Consider the following 21,928-nt stretch of genomic DNA (forward strand, 5'->3'; position numbering starts at 1 on the left):
GGACAGGGAGCCATCTTATTTGTTATTTCTCTGTGTAAACTGCCCTGAGCCGTTTTTGGAAGTACAGTAGAGAAATCGAATAATAATAATAATAATAAATAAAATAAATAATTCCTGCTTTAAGCTAGAGCAGGGCAGGCTCTGCATCAGCACGCACAGGGTTGTTGTGCCCCATGCAGCTAGGCCCACCTCCGCCATCTTGGCGACCTCCACCCCTCCTGGGCTCCTTCTCTCCGTGCAGATCCAATTCCGAGCTCAGCAGCAAGCAACCCATAGAGTGACCAGACATGTCCAGGCAAAGCTCAAAAAACCCGCCCCTTTACCTTGATTGGTTCTTCATTACAGCCGGAAGCCGACCATTTCAGCGGCGATTGACTCTGTCGGCCGTGACGTAAGTGAGGGGGCGTGGTCTCGGCGGGAAAAATTTCGCGGGAGAACTCCTCGGCCCTTTTGTGTGGGCGGGGCTTGAAGGCTCCCTTTCGATTGGTCCCTGGCAGAGAGCGGGCGCGCCCCGGGAGGGGGGGGCGGAGCCAGGCACTAGGGCATATAAAAGGGGCCGGCGCGCGCGCGCGACGTCGCTATTTCCTGTCGAAGCCGTGAGTCGCGGTCCTGCAGCATTCTGAGTCTCTGCTGCTCCCTCCCTCTCGCTTGCTTGCCCGCCCCGCGGCCGCCTTGCTTTTTCGACAGGATGTTCGAGGCGCGGCTGATCCAGGGCTCGGTGCTGAAGAAGGTGCTGGAGGCCCTGAAGGACATCATCACCGAGGCCTGCTGGGACCTGGGCTCCGGCGGCATCAGCCTGCAGAGCATGGACTCCTCGCACGTCTCGCTGGTGCAGCTCACGCTGCGCTCCGAGGGCTTCGACACCTACCGCTGCGACCGCAACATCGCCATGGGGGTCAACCTGACCAGGTAGGTAGGTAGGCGGGCGGGCGGCGGGGAGGGAGCGCTTCCCTGTCATGGGCGCGTGAGGGGGAACGAGGGGATGGCGGGGAAGGTGACCCCCCCACCCCACACACATACTCTCTCTTTTGGGGGGGGAGGCGCGAATGCCGGTCGCGCCTGTGACGTGTAACGGCGGCGCTTCGCGACGCGGCGGGAAAAAAGCGCGAGGCGGTCCCTTCTCTCTCTCTCCCCCACCCCCTGTCAAGGCTTTTGGCGCGCGCGCGCTCTCCCGATCCAGGCCCCCGGATTGGCTGACGGGTCTCCCTTGGCCCTCCCCGCCGCCTCCCGATTGGCTCGCCCGAGCCACGCCCCCACAGGACCCCTGACTTGAGCTTAGCGCGGCTTCGGCCTGAGGCGGACGGGGAGGTTTGCGGGCTGCCAGCCCGATAATGGCCCGGCGGGGCGGAGGAGGAGCCCCCCCGTGTGGGGCTGCGCCGGCTCCTGTTGCTACTGCCCCTCTCCCCGCCTGCCCTTTGGCCTTGCTTGGAGCTGCTGTCCTCATGCCGATGGGGCTGGAGAGAGATTGTGTCTTCCATCCTCTGAAACGCTTAGCATCTGCAGGACTCCTTCATCTGGGGATGGGCGCTGGTTCCTGGAGACTTCAGGCCCATCCTGGCGGGGTGGCCTCCCCAGATGCAGACTGTCTGCATCTAGGATTAGTTTTGCCCTCAGTATTGTTGTTAGCACTAGGATAGGCTCTTCATCTTTTCATTAGTCCTCTGGGATTTTTGTTTCCCCCTGTATTATACATGGGAAGGCTGAGGCAATAATCTACTACAATAATCTTACTCAGTTGTGGTTGATTCAAATCTATGTTCTACCAGACTTTCATTTCCTAGGATAGCAGATGTTGCTTCTTCAGATTTTGGTCTTGGGAAGTGTTTTTCCCACATGCAGTGTGGGTTAAGCTGCTGTCAACTTGAGACAGCAAGGGGAAAAATCCTTGCTGTTGAATGTCTCTATATGTGGACAGCAACATTCCTGCAGCTCAGTTTGTGAGCACTTTTGAACCATTTTGCACTAATAATGCACCTCTGAGTATGCAAATTTTCTTCCAGTCATCCTCACATTTGCAAGTTAGAAGACTGAGTATTTGGGGATGAGTAGTCTTTCCTTCTGTCCTGAGTTGCAACCAGTGTTTCTGCACAAGTTTTTTTGATGTTTCTTCAGTTAACTTTAGATCCCACTCAGGTTGAATCAGGAAGGCCCCACTCTGATTACATGTGTGCACACCTTGCCTTGATACTGCCACCCAGAACAAAACTTATTCCACACACATGAAAAGAATTAGAGAGAACACTGGTTGCAACACCTTTATAACCCAATTGTAGCTAATTAGCATAACATGCAGTAGTAGAGTATTTAATGGGGCAGCTGAATAGGCATAATATTTTTATTCCTTTTTTCCTAGTATGGCCAAAATACTGAAATGTGCCGGTAATGAAGATATAATCACCCTGAGAGCAGAAGACAATGCAGATACGCTGGTTCTGGTGTTTGAGACGCCAAGTGAGTTGAACTGAGATATTTCAAAGACGCTGGCCTCTTTGCAGTTGCTAGCTAGTGCATTCTTGTCTTGGAGGGAACCTGTGGTTGTGCTTGTTCTTAGGTTCAGGCAGCTTTGCAAGTTTGCACTTTCCCAGAGCTAGGCTTCCATGGGAGGTGGCCTATGGTGAGGATTGCTCAAAGAAATTGAGGCCTCTTAGTGCCTTTGAGCATTTGCAGAAAGCCATTACTCTAGATCAGGACTAGCCAACCTTGGTTCTCCAGCAGTCTTCCCTCTAACTTCTTTCATCTGTGCGCAGAATGAGTTTTGTTCTGGATGGCAGGATCCAGGCAGTGTGTGCCCCTGCATTCAGAATTGGGCCTTTATGAGCAGAATCTAAAGTTAACTGAGTGGACATCAAAAAATTTGTGAGTGCATGCACATGCCTGAGATGGGACCCTTTTCTCCAGGTTTTGTAGTTCAGCAGCAGCTGGGGAGCCAAGGTTACCTACCTCTGTTCTAGATGGAAAGAGCATCCCCCCCCCCCAATGGACTTCAGGATCAAGTGTCTTTGTGCCTATACGAGCACTCCTTGTTCTTGATGACTTGCTAGAATGATGCACTGGCACGTACGATAACAATGCAGTGAGCCCCTTCATAACTAGCCCTCTCCAAGAGTACCTGTTTGCTCTGTGACGGCACAGGGATATTCACACAGCTGTGAAAATATCTCTGGGAATCTTTGGGAAACTATTCTGTCTGGGAATGGTGGTTGTAGTGATGTTACTATAATTAAGCCAGATCTCTCCTTTTGTAGATCAGGAGAAAGTCTCAGACTATGAAATGAAGTTGATGGATTTGGATGTAGAGCAGCTTGGAATTCCAGTAAGTGTATTTCAGTTTTAAAGTTACTCAGCTAACATTGTGTAATCAACGCTATGCTAAAATGAAGTAACAGATGCCTTAGTCTAGATTAGCTATGCAAGTTGCATGTTGTGCAGAGTTTGATCAAACTAAAACTCACAAGGTTCTTTTTTGCTATCACAGGAACAAGAATACAGTTGTGTGGTGAAAATGCCTTCAGGAGAATTCGCACGTATCTGTCGGGATCTCAGCCACATTGGAGATGCCGTTGTAATCACTTGTGCAAAAGATGGTGTGAAATTTTCTGCTACTGGAGAGCTAGGAAGTGGAAACATCAAATTATCACAAACGAGTGATGTGGATAAAGAGGAGGAGGCTGTAAGTAATGGAATTTAACGGGGGGGGATCCTGGAGAAGACGTGTCTGTCCTTTGATATCTCTTGTCTGTCCACAGTCGTTACGTGAGGAATAGCTTGCTTATCTTGTGACACTCCAAGGGAGTTGGAATTGAATTGCAACTAATGCAGTGGCCTGGTTTATGTTGCGGGATGTTGAATTCTAACTTAATTTGTTGTAGGTCACAATAGAGATGAATGAGCCTGTTCAGCTGACCTTTGCTTTGAGGTACTTGAACTACTTCACCAAAGCCACACCATTGTCCGCTACAGTCACACTAAGCATGTCTGCAGATGTGCCACTAGGTAAGAAGAGTCTTGGGTCTCACTGGAAAGCTGTTGCTGCATGTTAGCTAGCTGAACAGAAGTAGCTAGCTTGTAATCCCAACATTGGCCCATTTTGCTCAGTGTTGCCGGCACTGACTGGCAGCAGGGTCCTTCCAGCAATTCCTGGAGCTGACCAAGTGTGGTCGGAGCCTGGGACCTTCTGCATGCAAAGGAGATGCTCTTCCACTGAGCTACAGCCCCATCTCCTGCTCTGGTTTGCTATTTAAATTCAGATTTTGACTAACTTGCTTGCTTTCCTCTCTTCCAGTTGTGGAATACAAGATAGCAGACATGGGGCACTTGAAATACTATTTGGCTCCAAAGATTGAAGATCAAGATGAGTCTTAAGAACTTGGCGGGGAAGACCGTGACTTTGTGACAAACGAACCTAGGCTGGAAGCCAGTGTCCCAGGCAGGGTTGGTTCATGGAACTACCAGAACTGCACTTCATAGGCACGATTTGTAGATATTTCTGTGTAAATAATTTCCCACTTGTTAAGTAAATGCCATTTCTAAAAAGACCTCTTTCCTAACTACCTTCTGCCCAAAACTTTTAGCACCTGTTTTTATTACTGAACGTTTTACTCCATTTCGCAGGAAAGGGGGTGCAATATTTAAAACAAGATGAGTGACTTCTATGGTAATCTCCCTACTGTGAGATTGCTGTTGACTTATAAAAGGAATAATGTTAAGAGAAATGATTTGTTTTGAAGCTGAAGTTCTCGGACAGGAACAAACATTTGTCAATAAAGAATATTCAATTTCTTATCTAGCTTCATTGTGGCTTGGAATTGTGTGAGCCTATATTTTTTCAGGCATCAAACATCATTGCTCAGGCTAAGTATTCATAACTGAAAGTATTTGGTATTAGACGTGGTTTTGTTGCAAGGTTTTGAAAACTAAATGTGACATGTTCACTGTGACAAGCTTAGCAAGCTATAGACAATCTAAAAATTATGTATTTAGCAGCAAGCTGGATGAGACTTTCATTTCAAGGTCCCCTCTGACTCCAAAATTCTGTGGTGCAGGGGGTGGTCAGCGCAGAGTTGGGACAGGCTTGTTCGCTGAGAGCCAAGAGCTCTTGGCTTAGACCTTGCTTTAGCGCCCAAACTGCCTGCAGCAAGAATGGCTACCTTGCATTTGACACAACCAGGCATGAAGACAATAGCTCTGCCTTGCTGTTGTGGCTCCCACTCACCCCTGCAACTTGAGTGATATTTAGTGGCATACTGCCTCCGAACATGCAGCTTCCATATAGCCATAAATTGTATGCTTTACTCAATGGTTTTACTTTGTGAGATGCCCAGAGAACAATTGGTTACTTTTTAATTGGCCATTATGCATCAACTATTGTGATGGACTTCACCCATAAATTGGTCTAATCTTCCCCTTTTAAATTCTAGTTCCCATCACCACATCTTGTGGCAACAAGTTCCAAAGATTGTGTGTGATATGTAGAAGTAATTTCCTGTTAATTGGTTTCATGGGATTATTCTTGGTTGGCAGGTGGTGTGAGAGAGAGAAATTCTACTTCATACCATGCATTCTTTTGCAAGCTTCATAAGAAGCTGCCTTGTCCTGAGTCAGACCACTGATCTATCTAGCTCAGAGTTGCCTAATCTGACTGGCGGCAGCTTCTCCAAGGTTGCAGGCAGCAGTCTCAGCCCCATTTTTGAGATGTCTGGGAGGGAACTTGGAACTTTGTGCATGCAGGTGCTCTTCCCAGAGCACCCCCATCCCTAAAGGGGAATGTGCTCGCACATGTAGCCTCCCATTAAAATGCAAACCAGAGTGGACCCTGCTTGGTGAAGGAGCCAATGCATGATTGCTACTACAAGACCAGCTCTCCTCTTCAAGTGTCAATCATGCCCCCTTAGTTGCCTTTTTTCTATACTGCAAGAGTCAACCAAGCCTCTTGTTCCCAGACCCCCAAGGAGAGCGAGCTGCTCTTGTGGTTTTGCTGTTGAGTCGGTGTCAACTGCTGGAGACCACAGAGCCATGTGGTGTTCAAAGAATACAGGAGGGGTTGACCCTTGCCATCTCCAGTGCAGTATGATATGATGCCTTTCAGCACCTTCCTGTATCACTGCTGCCCCATATAGGAGTTTGGGGAACCAGTGAGAATTTGAGCCAACAGCCCCTCGCTCTCTAGGAAAGTTAATTCCGACTCCGTATAAGGCAGCTTCCTATGACCTTCGAAGGGGCTGGGACTTGAAAGAACCTTTATTGGGAACAAAAGTTTGGACGGCTGTGGCGACAAGCCTACCCGGCAGAGAACCCACTGAAGCACAGGGGCTTACTCGTGTGTAAATACAAACACTGCACGCCCCGTCCGGCATCACCAAATTCCTGCAGCCCGAGTACCGCGAGCTGCCCTCGGCGGCTCCCCCTGCCGGCGGAAGAGCGCACGGCTGCTGCCGGGTTCGCACGGAGAAGCCTGCCCCGAGAACTGTCCAATGGCGTCGCCGTGTCTCGGCTACCCAATCAGAGGGGGGGGAGGCGGGTCCAAGTGCCACGACCCGGAAGGGGACCTGGCGAGGCACATCAACTTCCTGGGTGAAAACATTTCCGCCGCCGGAGTGGTGGGAGCTTCCGGCGCAGAGTGTCCGGTCCCGCTTGGCTGCCGCTGCTCGGGGCGTCTCTCTCCCGGAAGGGATGGGCTTGGCCTGCAGGTGAAGGGGTTTTCTCCTCCTCGCAGCCCGTGTGCGGCTCAGTCGGGTCGGGCTGCTCCGGGCGCAGCGCCCCCTCCAACGGCGGGGCTTCTCAGAGCTGGTTGACTATCCCTCCCATCACCCCCAGCCCAAGGGCCCTGCAGCTGAGGATGCTGGGAGTTGTAGTCCACCACCTCCGGGGATCCCTGCTAGAGGGGACCGCACAGCACTCGGTGGGCGAATCAGCCTTGCTCGGAGGCCCCGGGAGGCAACTCTGTCTTCTCGGAGGGCTGCTCCTAACCGCTGCTCTTCTCCCTCCTCGCGCCTGGAGCTGAGAGAGCCTGGATCCCGTTAATGATCGTCCCTCTGAAGAAGGAGGAGGGAGTGCTGCTCCCCATGCACGTGTGAATGGGCTGTTCGGGGAAGGAGGTGCACGCCGTTGACACCAGGCGTGTGTTGCCGCTAAAGGATCTGCTGAGCGCTCGCTCGCTCTCTTTCTCTTTCTCTCTCTCTCTGAAAATATTTTTGTGCTATGTTTCCGTTTAACAGAGTCTCAGGGAGGCACCAGAATTGTGTGTGTGTGTGTGTGTGTGTGTGTGTAAGCTGAGAGGCCGTCCAGTTTGGAAAGGGCTGTTTCTGAAGGGTGACGCGACAGCTTTAATCCTGTGGACTAGATACACTTGAGTGGCGTCTTCTCACTTCCTCGGCCTCTCTAATTGTGCTCCTTGCTTTGCGGTGTGTGTGTTTTGTGTATGCGGGCAGGAGCGCTTACTAGCTGTTGTTGGACTTGCAGCTCGGCATCCCCAGCCACAATAAACTGTCTCTGAAATGTCTTGCAATCTACGCATCATGCTTTACGCCTATTAAGCTCCTCACTTTTGTTTTGAAACTGCTATCCCTGTGTGTTTTGTGAGGCTGCTAGTGTAGTGTTTTTCTCATTGTGCTTCTAAAGTAGGGGGAAACCTGAGCTTTCCCTTGGGTTCACTGAGAATGAAGTGCAGCAGGGGTTTGAAGCAGTTTGGGTACTGCAGAGATCCTCATGACATGTGCACGAGACTCTTCTGCTGCAGGAACTTGGTCCTGAGCCCTTTCCTAGGGGCTGGGCTCCTGTGGTTCTCATTGTGGGAGGCAGAGGAGAAAGAAGGATGCCTCTTGCATTGGAGCTGAATTGTGCCCACATCTGCAGATGCATTAGAAATGGAATGATGTGTAGCATTTGTACCATGCTTACGGAGCAATTCGAGTTCTTCACGCCTTTTATCTCGGTACCATATCCCTCATCAGTATTATTCTTCCCATATTGTGGGTGGACAGAGAATCAGAAACTTGCGTAACCTTTCCTAGTAGCCTTGTCATGGCTGTGGGGGGACTTGAGCCTCTCGCCCTCATGGTCACTACACAGCGCCACCAGTCTTCATGGCTCTCAGCCCCACGGACTGCTGCTTTTCTGAAGGTGGCTCTGCAGTCCATGGGTCTCTCCTGGGCTAATTGCTCATTTAGACAAGATAATTTCAGAAACTGGAGTGATTTTGAGGGAAGGTGTGGACCTCTGTTTTGCAAATGTATTGTTGAAAGCAGTCCTCAAGTGTTGCCTTTATAGTGGTCAGCCGAAGGCTCTGGCAGCAAAGCAAGAACAGAGTTGAGCTCTTGCAAAGTCTCAGGGTAGGCAGGACCTCAGAACAGAGGCCCTTGGTCCAAATGACCTCTGGGAATGCAGCGCTCAGTGTCATGGTGCTGGCATACAACCCACAGGATTTCAATTAGCTGCAGGAAGACACTGCAAGTCTTCCGTTGAGATGTGACTAAATATAGCCCAGGATCAAAGGGCTAGCTCCTCTTCAGTTTTAATACAGCAAAGCACAGGCTTAGCTCACGAGCCAGGCATTATTTGTAGTTGCCACCAGTGCCCTCTCTTCCCTCAGATCCTTTTCTGGCAATCGACTGTTTAGAAGGGATTCCTGTTGTTTCTCAACTTCTCGGAAATGCCAGTGGAGATAAGATCTCTGTTGAAATCTGTGTGCTGCTAGTGTCCTGCTTGCCCAAGAGCCAGGGGCACTTGTCACTGGGAAGTGGGTTTCTGGGAGGAGAGCCTTGATTTTCTGCTACTTCTTTGCCCCTCTGGTTCCCATAGATCCTGGCGCGTGTGTAGATGAGGCCTTAGACTGCAGTCCTGTGCTCACGTACCTGGGCATAAATCCCAAGGAACTCAATGGAACTTCTTGATGAGTAAACGTACGTAGGTTTGTGCTGTAAGACTGGGGCCTTTTGGGCAGGGTCCAGTCTGTTTATGAGAGAAGGCTGCAAACCTAGTTAGATTGCGCGTCCTCTGTTGGTTGCACAGATTGTTTTCATCTCTTGCCCTGGTTCCTCTCCCATTTTAATGAAGGTATAGTGGTTCAGTTTCCCACTCAACCATTCAAGGGACCCCCTTGGTGGCAGGGCAGCGTTAAAATTGGAAAGTTGCTCGTCAAGTTCCCCTCAAGAGCTTTGTTTCTTTGTTCCAGGCTGTAGGTGCTGACCCTAACTCCTGGTGAAGATGCCTTCTCGGACAAATCTCACAACTTCCGTTCCCAGCAGCAAAGTGAAATACTCCAAGCTTGCCAGCACAGATGAAGGCTACATTGACCTGCAGGTGAAAGGGGAAGACCGGGCTGAAATGTCCTCCTTGTGTGTCAGTTCTTTGGTGGTGGAATGTGCAGAAGCTGTGCACTGAATAATGCAGTGCTCTTCACTATTTTTCTGGCAAAAAAACATTCTGTGTGAGAGCCATTTCCTTCTGTGCTGCCCACCGCACAGCCCTGTCCTTTGCTGCATGCTGGGAGGGCCCTTTAAGAGAGCCGGGAGGAAAGCCCTGGGAGAGGCTGTGCTTCCCAGCACTCTGCACAGGCCTTTCAGGATGGTGCTGGGGGCTGAAGAGGGCATTCAAAAGCACTGTTCTGAGAGCCCCATAATTGCACACTGTAGATCTATTTTCAGAACTTCCCCCATTTTCTCTTACTTGCTGCACGCCACGGCAGGAAGTGAAGAAGCTGATGCAAATGGCAGGTCTATTTGTGTGGGCAGTAATTTCAGACTTGGTTTGAAAAGGAAGCAAAAAATAACAGTGGCAGACGTTGCCTGTGTAGTGGAAATCGGATGTGATTATGGGGGAGGTTGTCTGAGTGGGGGACCGACGCAGAATCTTCCATTGCTTCCAAAACCCTCTCCTAGGTTTGTGTTCTCTCGGCTGCACTCTCTTGGTTTGAAGATGCAGCCTAGTGTGGCCACCAGGAGGCAGGGTTGCCATAGCGATGCACTGTCAGCCTCTTTCCTCCTTAAAGAAGGTGGAGCTCTTGGACTGAGGAGAGGAATATAGGAAGTTGCCTTATCCTGAGTCGGTGGTCTCTGCAGTGCACAGCGCTCTGCTTTGACTGCCTGCAGCCCTCCAGGGTCTTGGGTAGAGAAGGGTCTTTCCTAGCCTTGCTCCCTTGAGAACCGTTGAGCTGGAGGTGCTGGGGATGGAGCCTGAGCTCTCCTCCGTCCATCACCTGTGCCCTGTGGCTGTGCCTTGGTCCCTGCCCCCTGGGAAGAAGGGGGAGCCTTACAGCTGGTCTTGAGTTGGGGGCATCTCACAAAGACTCCCTCACTCTGCTTGCATCACTATCCCTGGAGAGCTGTCCTGTGCAGTATTTATCTAGGGAAGTGGGATCCATGGCTTCCCCTTTAAAATGTTTCCCTGCAGCCAATATTCATGGTGGGGGAGGAGTCCCTCTTTGGCAAGAACTTCATTGCCAGATCAGCCCCAAGCTGTTCAGCGTTTGGCTTCCTGGCAGAACCCTCTAGAAACTCCCAACCAGGGCGTGAAGGGTGATGGCTGTCCCCAGAATCTGGGAATTGGAGAGGTATACTCTTTCTGCATTTGGAGGTTCCATTCATCTGTAAGGACAGATGGTTGTTGATAGGCCTGTCTTCCATCGGTGTGTCTGATGTTGCCAGAACTGGCCAATGAGGAGGGCAGGCAAGTCTTCAGTGGCATCTGACTTCTGATCCCTCCCCCTGCCGTCTAGTTCAAGAAGAGCCCTCCCAAGATCCCCTACAAGGCAATTGCGCTGGCGACGGTGCTCTTCCTGATTGGCACGCTCCTCATTATCATCGGCGCCCTCCTCCTCGCAGGATACATCAGCAAAGGGGTGAGTTCCTTCTTACGGAGCTGGGGCCTTGGCCCATGGTGGTCAGAGAGAAATTGGAAGGGCCAGAGGCAGGAAGGTGGTCACAGTGAGGCAGGGGTCCTGATTCAAGGCAGCAATATCTTTTTGTTTTTACACTTTTGTCCTGCTTTTCCTCCAAGGAGCCTGGAGGATGTACATGGTTGTGCTTATCCTCGTGACAGCCCTGTTAGGTAGGCTAAGCTGAGAGAGAAGTGACTGGCCCAGAGTCACCCAGTGAGCTTCATGGCTGAATGGGGATTTGAATGCGGGTCCCGCTAGCCCAGAACTCTAAGCTGACATCATGCTGACTGAGGCTAGAAGCAGACGTGAGATCAGGCAGGCAGGGCCGTGACTCAAGGGAGCAGTCTTTAGTCCTCTTGCTAGCAACAAATTACTGACTAAGGAACTAAGTCTAAGGTTGGGGTTTTATAGGGCCCGTTGCACCGAGATTGGCGCTTGGGTTTAGCAGCCTAGAGGTTGGGGCTGAGGCCTAGATGCTGCCCTATAAGCCCAGGACCCAGTTTGCTGGACTTGTGGAAGAAACAGTCCTGGTAGCACAGAAACAAAAGCACGGATGCCTGACTGCTCAGACCCCACTCCCAGTTTCTCTCTCACTCTCTTACTTAGAGATGTCAAGGTTGTCTAGTGATGTAGAGACATGTATGAATTGGCCCTTATTCTTCTGTCCTCTAGGAAACGGATCGAGCTATCCCGGTCCTGATCATTGGGATTCTGGTCTTCCTTCCTGGCTTCTATCACCTGCGCATTGCGTATTTTGCTTCCAAAGGCTACAGAGGCTATTCCTATGATGACATCCCCGATTTTGATGACTAGAAGGTTCTGCAGAGTGTGGATCCTGCAGAAGTTCTGTGTGGTGGGGACTAGATTGCCATTTGAGTCCCAGGAGCAAAAGGCCGAACCTCTAAGATAACCAACTCTAGTGTTGGGTGATATATCTTTGCAGCAATTGTAAAAATTGGCTGGGGGTTTCTGCACAATTTCTCTCTCTCTCTCTTTTTCTTTGTCTAAACTCAAGGAGGTTGGTTGCAACATCACATGAAGTTGATCACGTGAGCAGCTGCCTGGTAAAGCATTTCTCCTTCAAGAAGAGAAGTTCTTGATGGGCCACATTGTGCTACTGGCCAGCAGGATGTATGCAGTGGTTGGTGTGAGAAGTCTATACAGATTTGTTCGATCTTTTAAAATATATATATGTATGTATATATAAATACTATATGACTGTATGAAAAAATTCATATAGTCTCTGGAGAAGAGCACTTGTAAGCTGAGATCTGGACCATGTGACACATCCCCTCTGGGCTGCAGCAAAATGATCAGGGATTGAGAATTCTTCTCTTTGGGGCAATTGATTGAGACTTACGATAAATGAGGGTCGTCTGTAATGCCATCTCCAATGCAAAACTGACTGAGCAACTCTGCTGATGGCAGTTACCTGTTCTCGCTAACCCTCTTGCTACACGCAGTTGTCCACCCAAAAAGTAGGATGTGACCATTTTGCTTACCTAGAATTTTAAGACAGCAAATGTGGGGTCTGAAGCAGGGAGGCATTGCGATAGGGCCTCAGGCTGCTTTGTAGCACTCGGGACCTGACTGGGGTCCGTCGGAACACAAGGCTGTTTCTTATTTGTCCTGTCTTGGGAATTGGTCCAGGGCACATCCCAACATCAATCCCAACTAAGTAATACATAAACGTAGGCTAAATCATGAAAGCCACAGACATGAAATCCCTAGCTATGAAATCCCAGTTTTCCAGAGACACGCACTCTGCCTCTGTTCCCTATCTCTCCTCAATGTGAAGAGCAAAAAAATTCCTCTCTTGAGGTTCTACTACCCTCAATGGACAGAAAAACATACATACTGTATATTATTTACTTGCACGCATGCAGTCATATACACACACCCAAATTGATCTTTGGGATCATCCTTCACCTTTATGGTTGATTCCAAATGCATTGAGGTTAGTCTTTTTCGTTCCAAGTGACCCGGAACAGATCAGGGCTAATGGTACAGATGGCATGGCAAAGGTTTCCCGACTCTTCAGTGTGCACCACCAGATAGGACCCAAGCATTCAAAGATGCTGCTTTGTCTGTTCACTCTCAGTGATGTGCTCCTGAATTCTGTAATTTAATGTCACACAGAGATGCACTCACACGTGCGTGCACTCTCTTGTGCTCTCTCTCTTCATTTGGTGATTTAAAAAAAAACACCTATGTAGTTGTCTCTGGATCACTGACTAGATTTTCAACTTGTAGGATGTAAAAGAGCATAAATGAAACATTAACCTACAGTTGCTGAATATGTATTTCTTATGAATAAAGAATATGACACTGGTTTCACAGACTTCCTTCAGTCCAAAGAGGCCTCTGCATTTACAGAGTTACTCTACTTCTCTAGTGCTAAGCAGCCGCTGGGTTGGAGGGCTTTTTCTCTTGCCTCATTCAGCTGCTGGGTAGAGGGAGTCCTCTAGCCGAGCTTCTGCTTGGCACACGGTCACCGCCAGCACCTCTGACCACCTTGGTTTTACCTCGTGCACACACAGGGGACGGAAATGTGCACAGCTCTTGAACTTGGGTAGGAGGCTTCTCCTACCCTATCAATCACCGTATGAGCCAGCCTTCTATTTTATTATTTATTTATTAAAACTTTTATACCGCCCTTCCAAAAGGCTCAGGGCAGTTTACATTAAAACACCATTAAAATCAGTTAATAATTAAAAATTATAAAAGCATAAAACTATGATTAACAATTAAAAACATCGTAAAACAGCAATAAAATAATCAGAACAATTTAAAAACAAGTTTTAAAAAGCTGAGAAAGCCTGGTTGAAGAGATGTGTTTTCAGAAGTTTTTTTTTTTAATTGCCAGGGAGTGCAGAGGGACAGTTACTTTTCCACCCGTCACCCATGCTGAATGTAAGGCAGCCACCACTTAAAAAGTTGCCTCGTTGCCTGGTTACTGTTGGAGATGGAGTTCCAGTGCATCGACCTTTTGCACCAACTATCCTAATGCTCACTAGGGGCACTGGGAGTAGAGACAGTGAGGAAGGATCTCCCTGACTGTTCTACCTCTCTCTACTCGATGACCCCTGATATGACTCTACAGGTATTTCCTGTTGAGAGACTCACAATCCTTCCTTTCCTCCTAGAGAGCAGATGGAAACATCTCTCTCTCTCTCTCTCTCTCTCTCTCTCTCTCTCTCTCTAGATTAGGACTTTCCTATCCAAAGTGTACTTCACTAATAAATACTTAGTATTTAGTGCTACAAGAATCTCCATGTGTTTTCTCTAAATAGCTGCAACAACTAAACTCTGCAAACTACTCTGTGGGTGCTCTTCCTTAGTGCTCTGCTGGTTACTACTGGGGGTAAAATTAACAACCCCCAACAGTTAGCAGGGGTTAAATTGGACACATTTGTGCAAGTGGGAAAGGATAACTGGGGAGAGGAGGATGCTTGAAGCATCTCTCCTCATGCTTGGGATGTCCCTTAAGTCCTTAGTGGGGCGGGAGGGGGGGCAGTACTAGAATAACCAACTTCTTGCACCTTCAGCTTTTGTGCACTAGAGTATGCTTAATTGGAGGCATAAAGATAATCCTCAGTTGCTAGGTGGATATATACATGGGCATAGAGGAGGGAAAAAGTAAAAAGTGGGGCCATAAAATAGAGATCCAGCCTCCGCTAATTCTGCATAAAGCTTAAATATACAAGTGCAAGACACAATAATCATTCACAACTACAGTAATTCATTGTGATAATTTAGCAAAGCTTAGAGGGTCGTGTTAATCAGCCTTTCTCTCCAAGCCTAAATGGATAGAACCAAACTTCCTGTAAATCCTAATTCGGCAAATTGACACAGGAGTCTTCCTTCGAAATACCTTTGTGGAGGAAAGGTGACTTTCAGGTCCACAGCAGAATATCCTGGGCACTTGAAATGTTCTCCCAATGGAGTTTCTGAATGTTGCCGTTTATTATGCCAGATTTGTACCTTAAACCTCTAAAGCAGGTGTGTCGGGCTGTGTCCGTCCTGCTGCTGTTGACCTACAACTCCCATCTTTCCTGGCTACTGGCCGCTGCGGCTGGGATGATGGGAGTTGTAGCCCAACAACAGTTGGCCATCCTTGTTCTAAAGACTAGTGTGGGTGACAAGGAGAGGTTTGGTTCTGTCTGAAAATACTTCCTGTGCCATCTGGAACAGACCAGAGGATGGATGGGGGATTATTAGTCTATCCACTGCATCCTTGGCCAATGCTGCCTCCATCTCACTGAGTTAATTAAATAAATGCAGCGTCTCTGCTCTCCCTCGGCTGTTTCAGGCCCCGATGGAGGAGGAATGTGACGCAGGCCACCTCTTTGCTGCATCATGCTGACCTATTTTCCCCGTTCCAAATGTCACTCTCTTTCTGAGCCTCCCTGCCAGTTCCCAGACAATCTTGACTTCATTGGCTGGATGACTGTAAAATTCAATGAGCAAAAACAGCCGAGGCTGGCCACGAGAGCGAGCCGCCGATGTGAGCGGATGAGTCAGTGTCCTGGCCTGTCCTGTCCGCCTTGCTTCCGAGCAGAGGCAGAACTTTCACTTCAGTAGAGGAATGACTTGGGGGGAAAGTGCAGCTGGAAGGTGGAATGCTGGGAATCACGATGAGGCAGCAGGGCAGAGACACTGGCTGAATAATGACTAATTTAGTATTTTTAGAAGATTAACACATCACGTTTTGCTTATTTTGGCCATACCAAGAAGTCAACGCTAAACCTCCAGGTAGCTGCAGGGCTACCTCAGCAATGACGAGTTTGCATCTTGGGCCCCCAAATGTTGGACTATAAGCTCCTACCACCTTTCTGTCATTGCAGCTAGGGATGATGGGAATTGTAGTCCAACAACATCTGGGGGGCAGTGTTCTCTGGAACAGGGAATCCCAGATATTGTTGACTGTGACTCCCAGCATCCCCAGACCAAATGCCTTTGCAGCTAGGGATTCTGGGAGTTATAGTCAACAACATCTGGGTCCCCGTTACAGGCAACACTGCTGGGCACATAGTGTACCTTTGAGAATCTCTGTTGTTTTCAGTTCTGGCTTCAGGAGCAGCAGTGGAGGAGAGATCTGGTCCCCCTGATCGGCTTGTGAACTTCCCACAAGTATATCTAGTTCAGGACTGCCCTTCAGTTGGTATTAGACTACAGTTCCCATCATCCCCAGTCACAGTGGCCAATAGTCAGGGCTTATGGGGATTGCAGTCCACCAACATCTAGGAGGCCAAGGTTGTGCAAGCTGGATCTAGAAGGCTGTGGTGGAAAGCCGGATGCTGGGCTTGATGGACCCATTTTGGACAGATCCGGCCAGTTCTCTTTGTGTTCAGTTGGACAAGGCCTGCCGGGAGAGGAGTTGGCTTCTCGCAGCCCTCCTGAGAGAGGCACACGGTCAGAAGGTGGTGGGCTGAGGGTACCATGATGAAAAGCTGCCACCTTCTCCGTTGGAGGCATTGAGTACTGTCCACTCCAGCTGGCAGCAGCTTCCCAAGTTCTCGGGTCTTTCGCAGCCCTTTGCTTTTTTTGCTGGGATCCCAGGAACGGAATCTGCGGTAGACACCTGCCTGTTCTGCCACTCAGCTCCAGCCCTTTGATGTGAAGCGGAATGGTTTCAACTCCAGTGGAAGGCCCTGGCCAGCAGGAAGGGTGGCATCTGCAGGACGGCAGTGGCTGCCTCATTGCCACACTCAGTCCAAGTGGCTGCAGAGGGGCAGGACTCCCAGGTCACTATTTTTCAGGCTACCTGCGTACGGCAAGTGGGCAAGGACATGGCTTGCCATGGACTGGCAAAGCCACTTCTCAAACAGCACATGATAGAGATTGATGAGCAACACAGATGCAGACCAGGCTTCATGTTTAATACATCTCGGTGTGCTGATTTATTACACACATGCCCGTTTCAATTTCTGTCGGTCCCGAACTTCCTCGTCAACGAAGGACATCCCCCTGCTGTGTACCTAATGCAGCTGCAAAGCCCAAAACACAGAAGGGCCCTTACCCTGGCCGGCTGCAGTGTCCTCCCGATAGCTGTGCTCGAAGACAGACACAGGAAGACTCTCCTCTTGGAACGCCTGGGCCCCTGCGACTCTGGGCAAACGGAAGTACTTCTTACAAACGGAAGTACTTTTTCACACAATGCGTGATCCACTTGTGGAACTCTCTGCCACCGGATGTGGTGACAGCCAACAACATGGATGGTTTTAAGAGGGGTTTGGATGACTTCATGGAGGAGAGGTCTATCAACAGCTACCAGCCTGAGGGCTATAGGCCAGCTCCAGCCTCAGAGGCAGGATGCCTCTGAGTACCAGTTGCAGGGGAGTAACGGCAGGAGAGAGGGCACACCCTCAACTCCTGTCTGTGGCTTCCAGCGGCATCTTGTGGGCCACTGTGCAAAACGGTGCTGGACTAGATGGGCCTCCTTGGGCCTGATCCAGCAGGGCTGTTCTTATGTTCTTATGGGCAAGTGGAAACAACTGTGCATGTCCTCCTCCCTTGCTCATGCTACAGAGACATCCGTACCACTCTCTTCCCCCCACGACTACTCAAATCCCCAGGTTACGCAGGCCAATTCTGTACCTTTCTCCTGCTCTCTGGCTCCAATCCTGCCACCATGCATGATGTTTCCAAGTTCTGCGTGGCAACATGTAAGATTGGTTGGGTCCTGACCGATACCAAGACCTAGGCAGGCCTGCCACAGTGCATAGTTTTACAGTCCTGCTTTAGTATTTTCACCTGCATTTTATGATGAGTGTAATAAAGTTTTACTTCTTTATAGATCTGGGCATTCGGAGATTTCAGGATTTGGGGATTTTAAGATTCTAAGCACCACTTTAATGTCATTTTAATGTAAGTAATACATATGCAGTCCAATGTAATCTCATGGAAGCTACTTTATGTTGGTCAAAGACTGTAATCAAGATTGATTGGGTTTGCCTAGGGCAGTGGTCTTCACTATTTTCCAGGCAGGGGCCACTTGGGCAAAAACCCTTCAAGGTGAGAGCCGTTTCCCACCATGCTGACTTCTGCACGGTCCTGGGCTTTTCTCGGGGCTGGGAGGGCCCTTGAGGAGAGACAGAGGAGTCCTCTCTGAAGAGCTCTGGGAGGAAAGCAGTGGGAAAGGCGGCTCTTCCCAGCATTCTGCCCACCCCTTGCAAGACAGTGCCGGGGCTCAAGGGGGCTCCGCTTCCCTTAAGGACCACCACTGTGCTGTGCTGAGCTGAGCTGAGCACAGCAGGTTCGGCTGTCTCCATGGGGTGCCAGGGGAACTGTGCAGAGAATTCCGCTTTGGGGGATGCTCCACACAGGCCCAACAAACCATTGGCCAGGGAGCCAGACTTGGGGTTGAGGGGGGCTGCCCTGGCCACTCCCAGGCCCTTCAGCGAAGAGCACAGCTCCAGGGCTTCCAATGAACCCACAAGGAACCCAAGAGGTTGCCCCAGGACGGAGGCCTCCGTGCGGTGCTGCCTGCCGGCGGGCCTCTCTCCGATAAGGTGGGGCAGCCAGAAGCCCTGCATCCTCCGCTCTGAAGAGGCACCATGTCCAGCATCCAGGAGGGGCGTCTGTTTTTCCGGCATCTTCGGCAAAAGGCAGTTGGGGTGAACCCTGGCTGCTGCCGCAGCGCCTTTGCTCTTGTGCGTGCAGCTGGCGATTAGTCATATTAATCTCCGTTTGCCATCGAAAGGCTGAGAGGCACGCTGCTATTTTTATAGCCAGCCTGGATTTGGCTTTGCATACATGTGGACAGAAAAACCTGGAGGACAGGAAAGGATGCCTGGGCACTCCGCTGCTGTCGCTTCTTGTTGGGTTTCAAGACAGGCCGCCTTCCTCGGCTCTTTGTGGTGGTGCTTCCAAGGGCACTGTGGATTAACCACACTTTCTGGGGGCTTCCACGGTTGTGCGAGGAAAGATTCCCTGTAGACTGATAACATCAATGAGAGATACAGGTGCAGGCTCTGCTGCTCCTTGTTGCATTTGTAATACTTCTCTGTGTGCTGATTTATTACACACGTGCCAGTTTCAATTTCTGTCGGTTACCAGGGGAGGACTGAAAACTGGATATACACAGAAGAAGACAGCCACAGTCTGGCTTTTATTTGTTTTTAACATGCTTCTCTACTTATTTACTCCGTTCTGCTGCGTTCCGTTTTTCTGCAGGGCAATCAAAGCGGAGTACAAATGCTAGACAATAAAATTAATAAAATAAAACCATTAAAATCATTATAAAAATGCACTGTAAGCCAACAGCATAAAAGCAACATCAGTGTTAAACAGCAGAAGAATCAGACGCCAAATCCTTGTTGAAATAAAACAAGCGTGCAAGGTGAGAAGAGAAGGTAGCCTTTTGAAGGCCTCCTAGGAGGGAATGCCATAACGAGGGGCCACAATCAAGAAGGCCCCACCCCTGATGCTCCAAGCCAGATGTGACATCTAATGCATCTGGATTTGCGTGTCTCCACATTTGTACATAGAATCTATTGGCGCATGCTCCTGTTTTTATAATGTGATCTGCTTGCTTCTGTGCTTCATTTGCTGCTTTCAACTGTGGAATTGCGTGGTATGTGCTTAGGAACATAGGAAGCTGTCATATTATATACTGAGTCAGACCATAGGTCCCTCTAGCTCAGTATTGTCTTCACAGACTGGCAGTGGCTTCTCCAAGGTTGCAGGCAGGAATCTCTCTCAGCCTTATCTTGGAGATGCTACCAAAGAGGGAACTTGGAACCTCATATGCTCTTCCCAGAGTGGCTCCATCTCCTGAGGGGAATCTCTTACAGTTCTGTTCACCCTTCAGGTCTCCCATTCATATGCAATCAGGGCAGACCCTGCTTAGATAAGGGGACAAGTCATGCTTGCTACCACAAGACCAGCTCCACCAGAATCCCTGAGACCCGTATTCCCTCTAATAGAGATTCTCAGATGTTGCTGACTACAGCTCCCAGATTCCCCAGCTGCAATGGCTTTTGCTTGGGGATTATGGGAATTGTAGTCAACAACATCTGGGAATCCCTGTTAGGGGGAAGTTGGGAACACTGACTGAGACTACAATGCAGTGTGCCTCATTCACAGCACCTGACTCTTTCCTGCATGATGTTGAATGACTCACTCCTTCTTCTGTTGAATGCTTAGGGATGCTACTAACCCTAGTTTTATTGACACCAAAACACAGTCTGCCTTCCGTGCAAAGTGTAAACACATTCAACATGTGTGGAGAGTTGTCTGACTCCTAAACCTGCCATCCTTCAGCCTGTTTTCCTACCCAGAAGCAATACGAAGGGGCATTTAAGTGGGGGGTCTCTTCCCCCTTGCTCCCAAGGGTCCTTAGGCATAGCATAGGGTGGGAAGACAAAAGCTCTTTTTCTTTTTCTCCCTAGAAAGGCGGGAATGTAATTTTGATCCCACTTTTCTGGACCGTTGGCACCCTGGCTCCAAGAGGCGGACAGCCCGTCCTCCCGATACATCTGATAGGATGTGACAATTCTGCTACATCTCATTGTCGGATTCGGCAGCGAGTGTCACATCAGGTTGTGCTACTTTTAACCTAGCCTGACTGACAACCTGCCTCAGAAGGCCGCCTGTCTCTCTGAGTCTGTGTTTTGGGCTTCATGGCTGAGAGGAGATGCTGCACCCTGGCGAAGCGGGCTAGGCCGGGCGGCTCTCCGGGGGACAACTCGGCCACAGCTGTGTGGCCGGGGTCCTGCACTGGCTCGATTTTCCTCACAGAAATGGCCATGTGGGGAGCCTGATCCAGTTCAAGACCATGGCGGGGGGGGGGCTTTAAGCTGTTGCCCCCACTATGGTTCCCGTCCAAGCTGGACCCCTGCAATTGCTGTCGCCCCAGCTGGATAGCACAGCCCCCAGAACGCTCCTTCATGCCACTTCTGGTTTGAAAAACAAAACACTGAGGACAGAACCTCAGGCGAACAAAAAAGAAAACAAACTGCCTTAAAACAAAAAAGAAAGATGTTGAAGGTGGCGGCGGGGGGGTTGGGGGAGAGATTTGCCTTCTAATGTTTGTAATGTTGGAAATTCTCTGTGGTGAGAGAATCCCTTTCTCATAGCAGAGTGCACAGAGGCACAACACAGCGGAAATTTAGTTAGGCATGCGTGTATGCTGAGCATAAAGTAACTTGGAGCCAATTCATAGTTTCAAGTCAATATATAAGGCATTTATTAAGGAACTCCATTCTAGATAGGAAAGTGAGGAGTTAGGATCTCTAATCTATCTAGCTAGCTGGATGCAGATGGATTCTGCATCTTCTCTGCACACATGGTGCAGGGAGAGAGGCTTGCCATGTTGCAAGGTAGGAGGGCAGGTAGGGAAGAGAGAGAGAGAAAGGAAGTTAGTCCCTGAGATTAGCAATCTACACATCAAAGGGACAGTATCAGAGCAGTGGAGAGGTGATGACCAATGTCTTGACCCTCTAGCCCTCTGACTTACTAGTCTGTCCTCCACTGTCTGAGACAAGAAACAGCACAAAGTCCTTTAACTTCCAACACCCCCTCTCGATGTCTCGTGACTCAGCTCACAAGATTCATTTTCTCTCTCAGCTTTTCAAAGCGGGGTCTTGGTAGTGGCTTAGTGAGTATGTCTGCAAGCATTTCATTTGCTGGGCAGTAGATCAGCTTGATTAGTCCATCCTTCTGCAGACTTCTCACTACATGGTACTTCACATCAATATGTTCTTCTTTACATCTTCTTGTTTGGAGAGTTGAATGCAGCTTTGGTTGTCTTCATACACTGGTATGGGCTGTGGTACCTCTGTACCTAGGTCCTTCAGTAGTTGACACAGCCATTGTATCTCGTGAGTGCCCTGTGCAGCTGATACATATTCCGCTTCAGTGGTTGATGATGCTACTATGTCTTGCTTTGTGCTTGACCAGCTTATGGCTCCATCTCCATAGAAAATTATGTAACCGCTGGTGGATTTCCTTTCTGTTAGGTCTCCACCCCAGTCTGCATCTACGTATGCTTCTAGTTTTGGTTGACTGTTAGCTGGCAGCTTGAGCTTAAAGTGTGCAGTACCCTTTAGG

At 49.5% G+C, this 21,928-nt stretch overlaps 3 protein-coding genes across 5 annotated transcripts in view; 2 read left to right on the forward strand and 1 right to left on the reverse strand.

The window, feature by feature from the left end:
• CDS2 (CDP-diacylglycerol synthase 2) overlaps nt 1-615 on the reverse strand; it is a 47,124-nt gene extending 46,509 nt beyond the window's left edge. The window contains exon 1 of one of the 2 annotated variants that reach the window (XM_053269210.1): nt 324-615. The gene's annotated coding sequence lies outside the window, so the exon portion shown is untranslated. Of the gene's footprint in view, nt 1-189; nt 256-323 lie in introns of those variants that run through there. The other variant, XM_053269209.1, reaches the window with a different exon arrangement.
• Nucleotides 568-4,786, forward strand: PCNA (proliferating cell nuclear antigen). The gene is made up of 6 exons (XM_053269211.1): nt 568-909; nt 2,354-2,451; nt 3,246-3,313; nt 3,476-3,670; nt 3,870-3,993; nt 4,283-4,786. Exons 1-6 carry the CDS (start codon nt 689-691, stop codon nt 4,360-4,362), a joined length of 786 nt encoding a protein of 261 aa, XP_053125186.1. The 5' UTR covers nt 568-688; the 3' UTR covers nt 4,363-4,786.
• Nucleotides 4,787-6,550: 1,764 nt separating this feature from the next.
• Nucleotides 6,551-13,206, forward strand: TMEM230 (transmembrane protein 230). 2 transcript variants are annotated; one of them, XM_053270155.1, is made up of 4 exons: nt 6,551-6,686; nt 9,170-9,297; nt 10,712-10,834; nt 11,546-13,206. In XM_053270155.1, exons 2-4 carry the CDS (start codon nt 9,202-9,204, stop codon nt 11,684-11,686), a joined length of 360 nt encoding a protein of 119 aa, XP_053126130.1. In that variant the 5' UTR covers nt 6,551-6,686; nt 9,170-9,201; the 3' UTR covers nt 11,687-13,206. The 2 variants fall into 2 exon arrangements, with proteins under 2 accessions (XP_053126130.1, XP_053126131.1); XM_053270156.1 differs by lacking the exon at nt 6,551-6,686 and adding an exon at nt 6,714-7,114.
• Nucleotides 13,207-21,928: the final 8,722 nt, after the last annotated feature.

The sequence above is a fragment of the Hemicordylus capensis genome, chromosome 8 (assembly GCF_027244095.1).
Source record: "Hemicordylus capensis ecotype Gifberg chromosome 8, rHemCap1.1.pri, whole genome shotgun sequence".
Taxonomy (NCBI): Eukaryota; Metazoa; Chordata; class Lepidosauria; order Squamata; family Cordylidae; genus Hemicordylus; species Hemicordylus capensis.

Bases quoted from the DNA above. Each gene is read 5' to 3' on its own strand.
- PCNA (XM_053269211.1), top strand. From the start codon at position 689: ATGTTCGAGGCGCGGCTGATCCAGGGCTCGGTGCTGAAGAAGGTGCTG. The intron at 3,314-3,475 runs GTAAGTGTATTT...TTGCTATCACAG, and splicing joins TAGAGCAGCTTGGAATTCCA to GAACAAGAATACAGTTGTGT. The intron at 3,994-4,282 runs GTAAGAAGAGTC...CCTCTCTTCCAG, and splicing joins GTCTGCAGATGTGCCACTAG to TTGTGGAATACAAGATAGCA.
- TMEM230 (XM_053270155.1), top strand. From the start codon at position 9,202: ATGCCTTCTCGGACAAATCTCACAACTTCCGTTCCCAGCAGCAAAGTG. The intron at 9,298-10,711 runs GTGAAAGGGGAA...CCTGCCGTCTAG, and splicing joins AAGGCTACATTGACCTGCAG to TTCAAGAAGAGCCCTCCCAA. The intron at 10,835-11,545 runs GTGAGTTCCTTC...TCTGTCCTCTAG, and splicing joins CAGGATACATCAGCAAAGGG to GAAACGGATCGAGCTATCCC.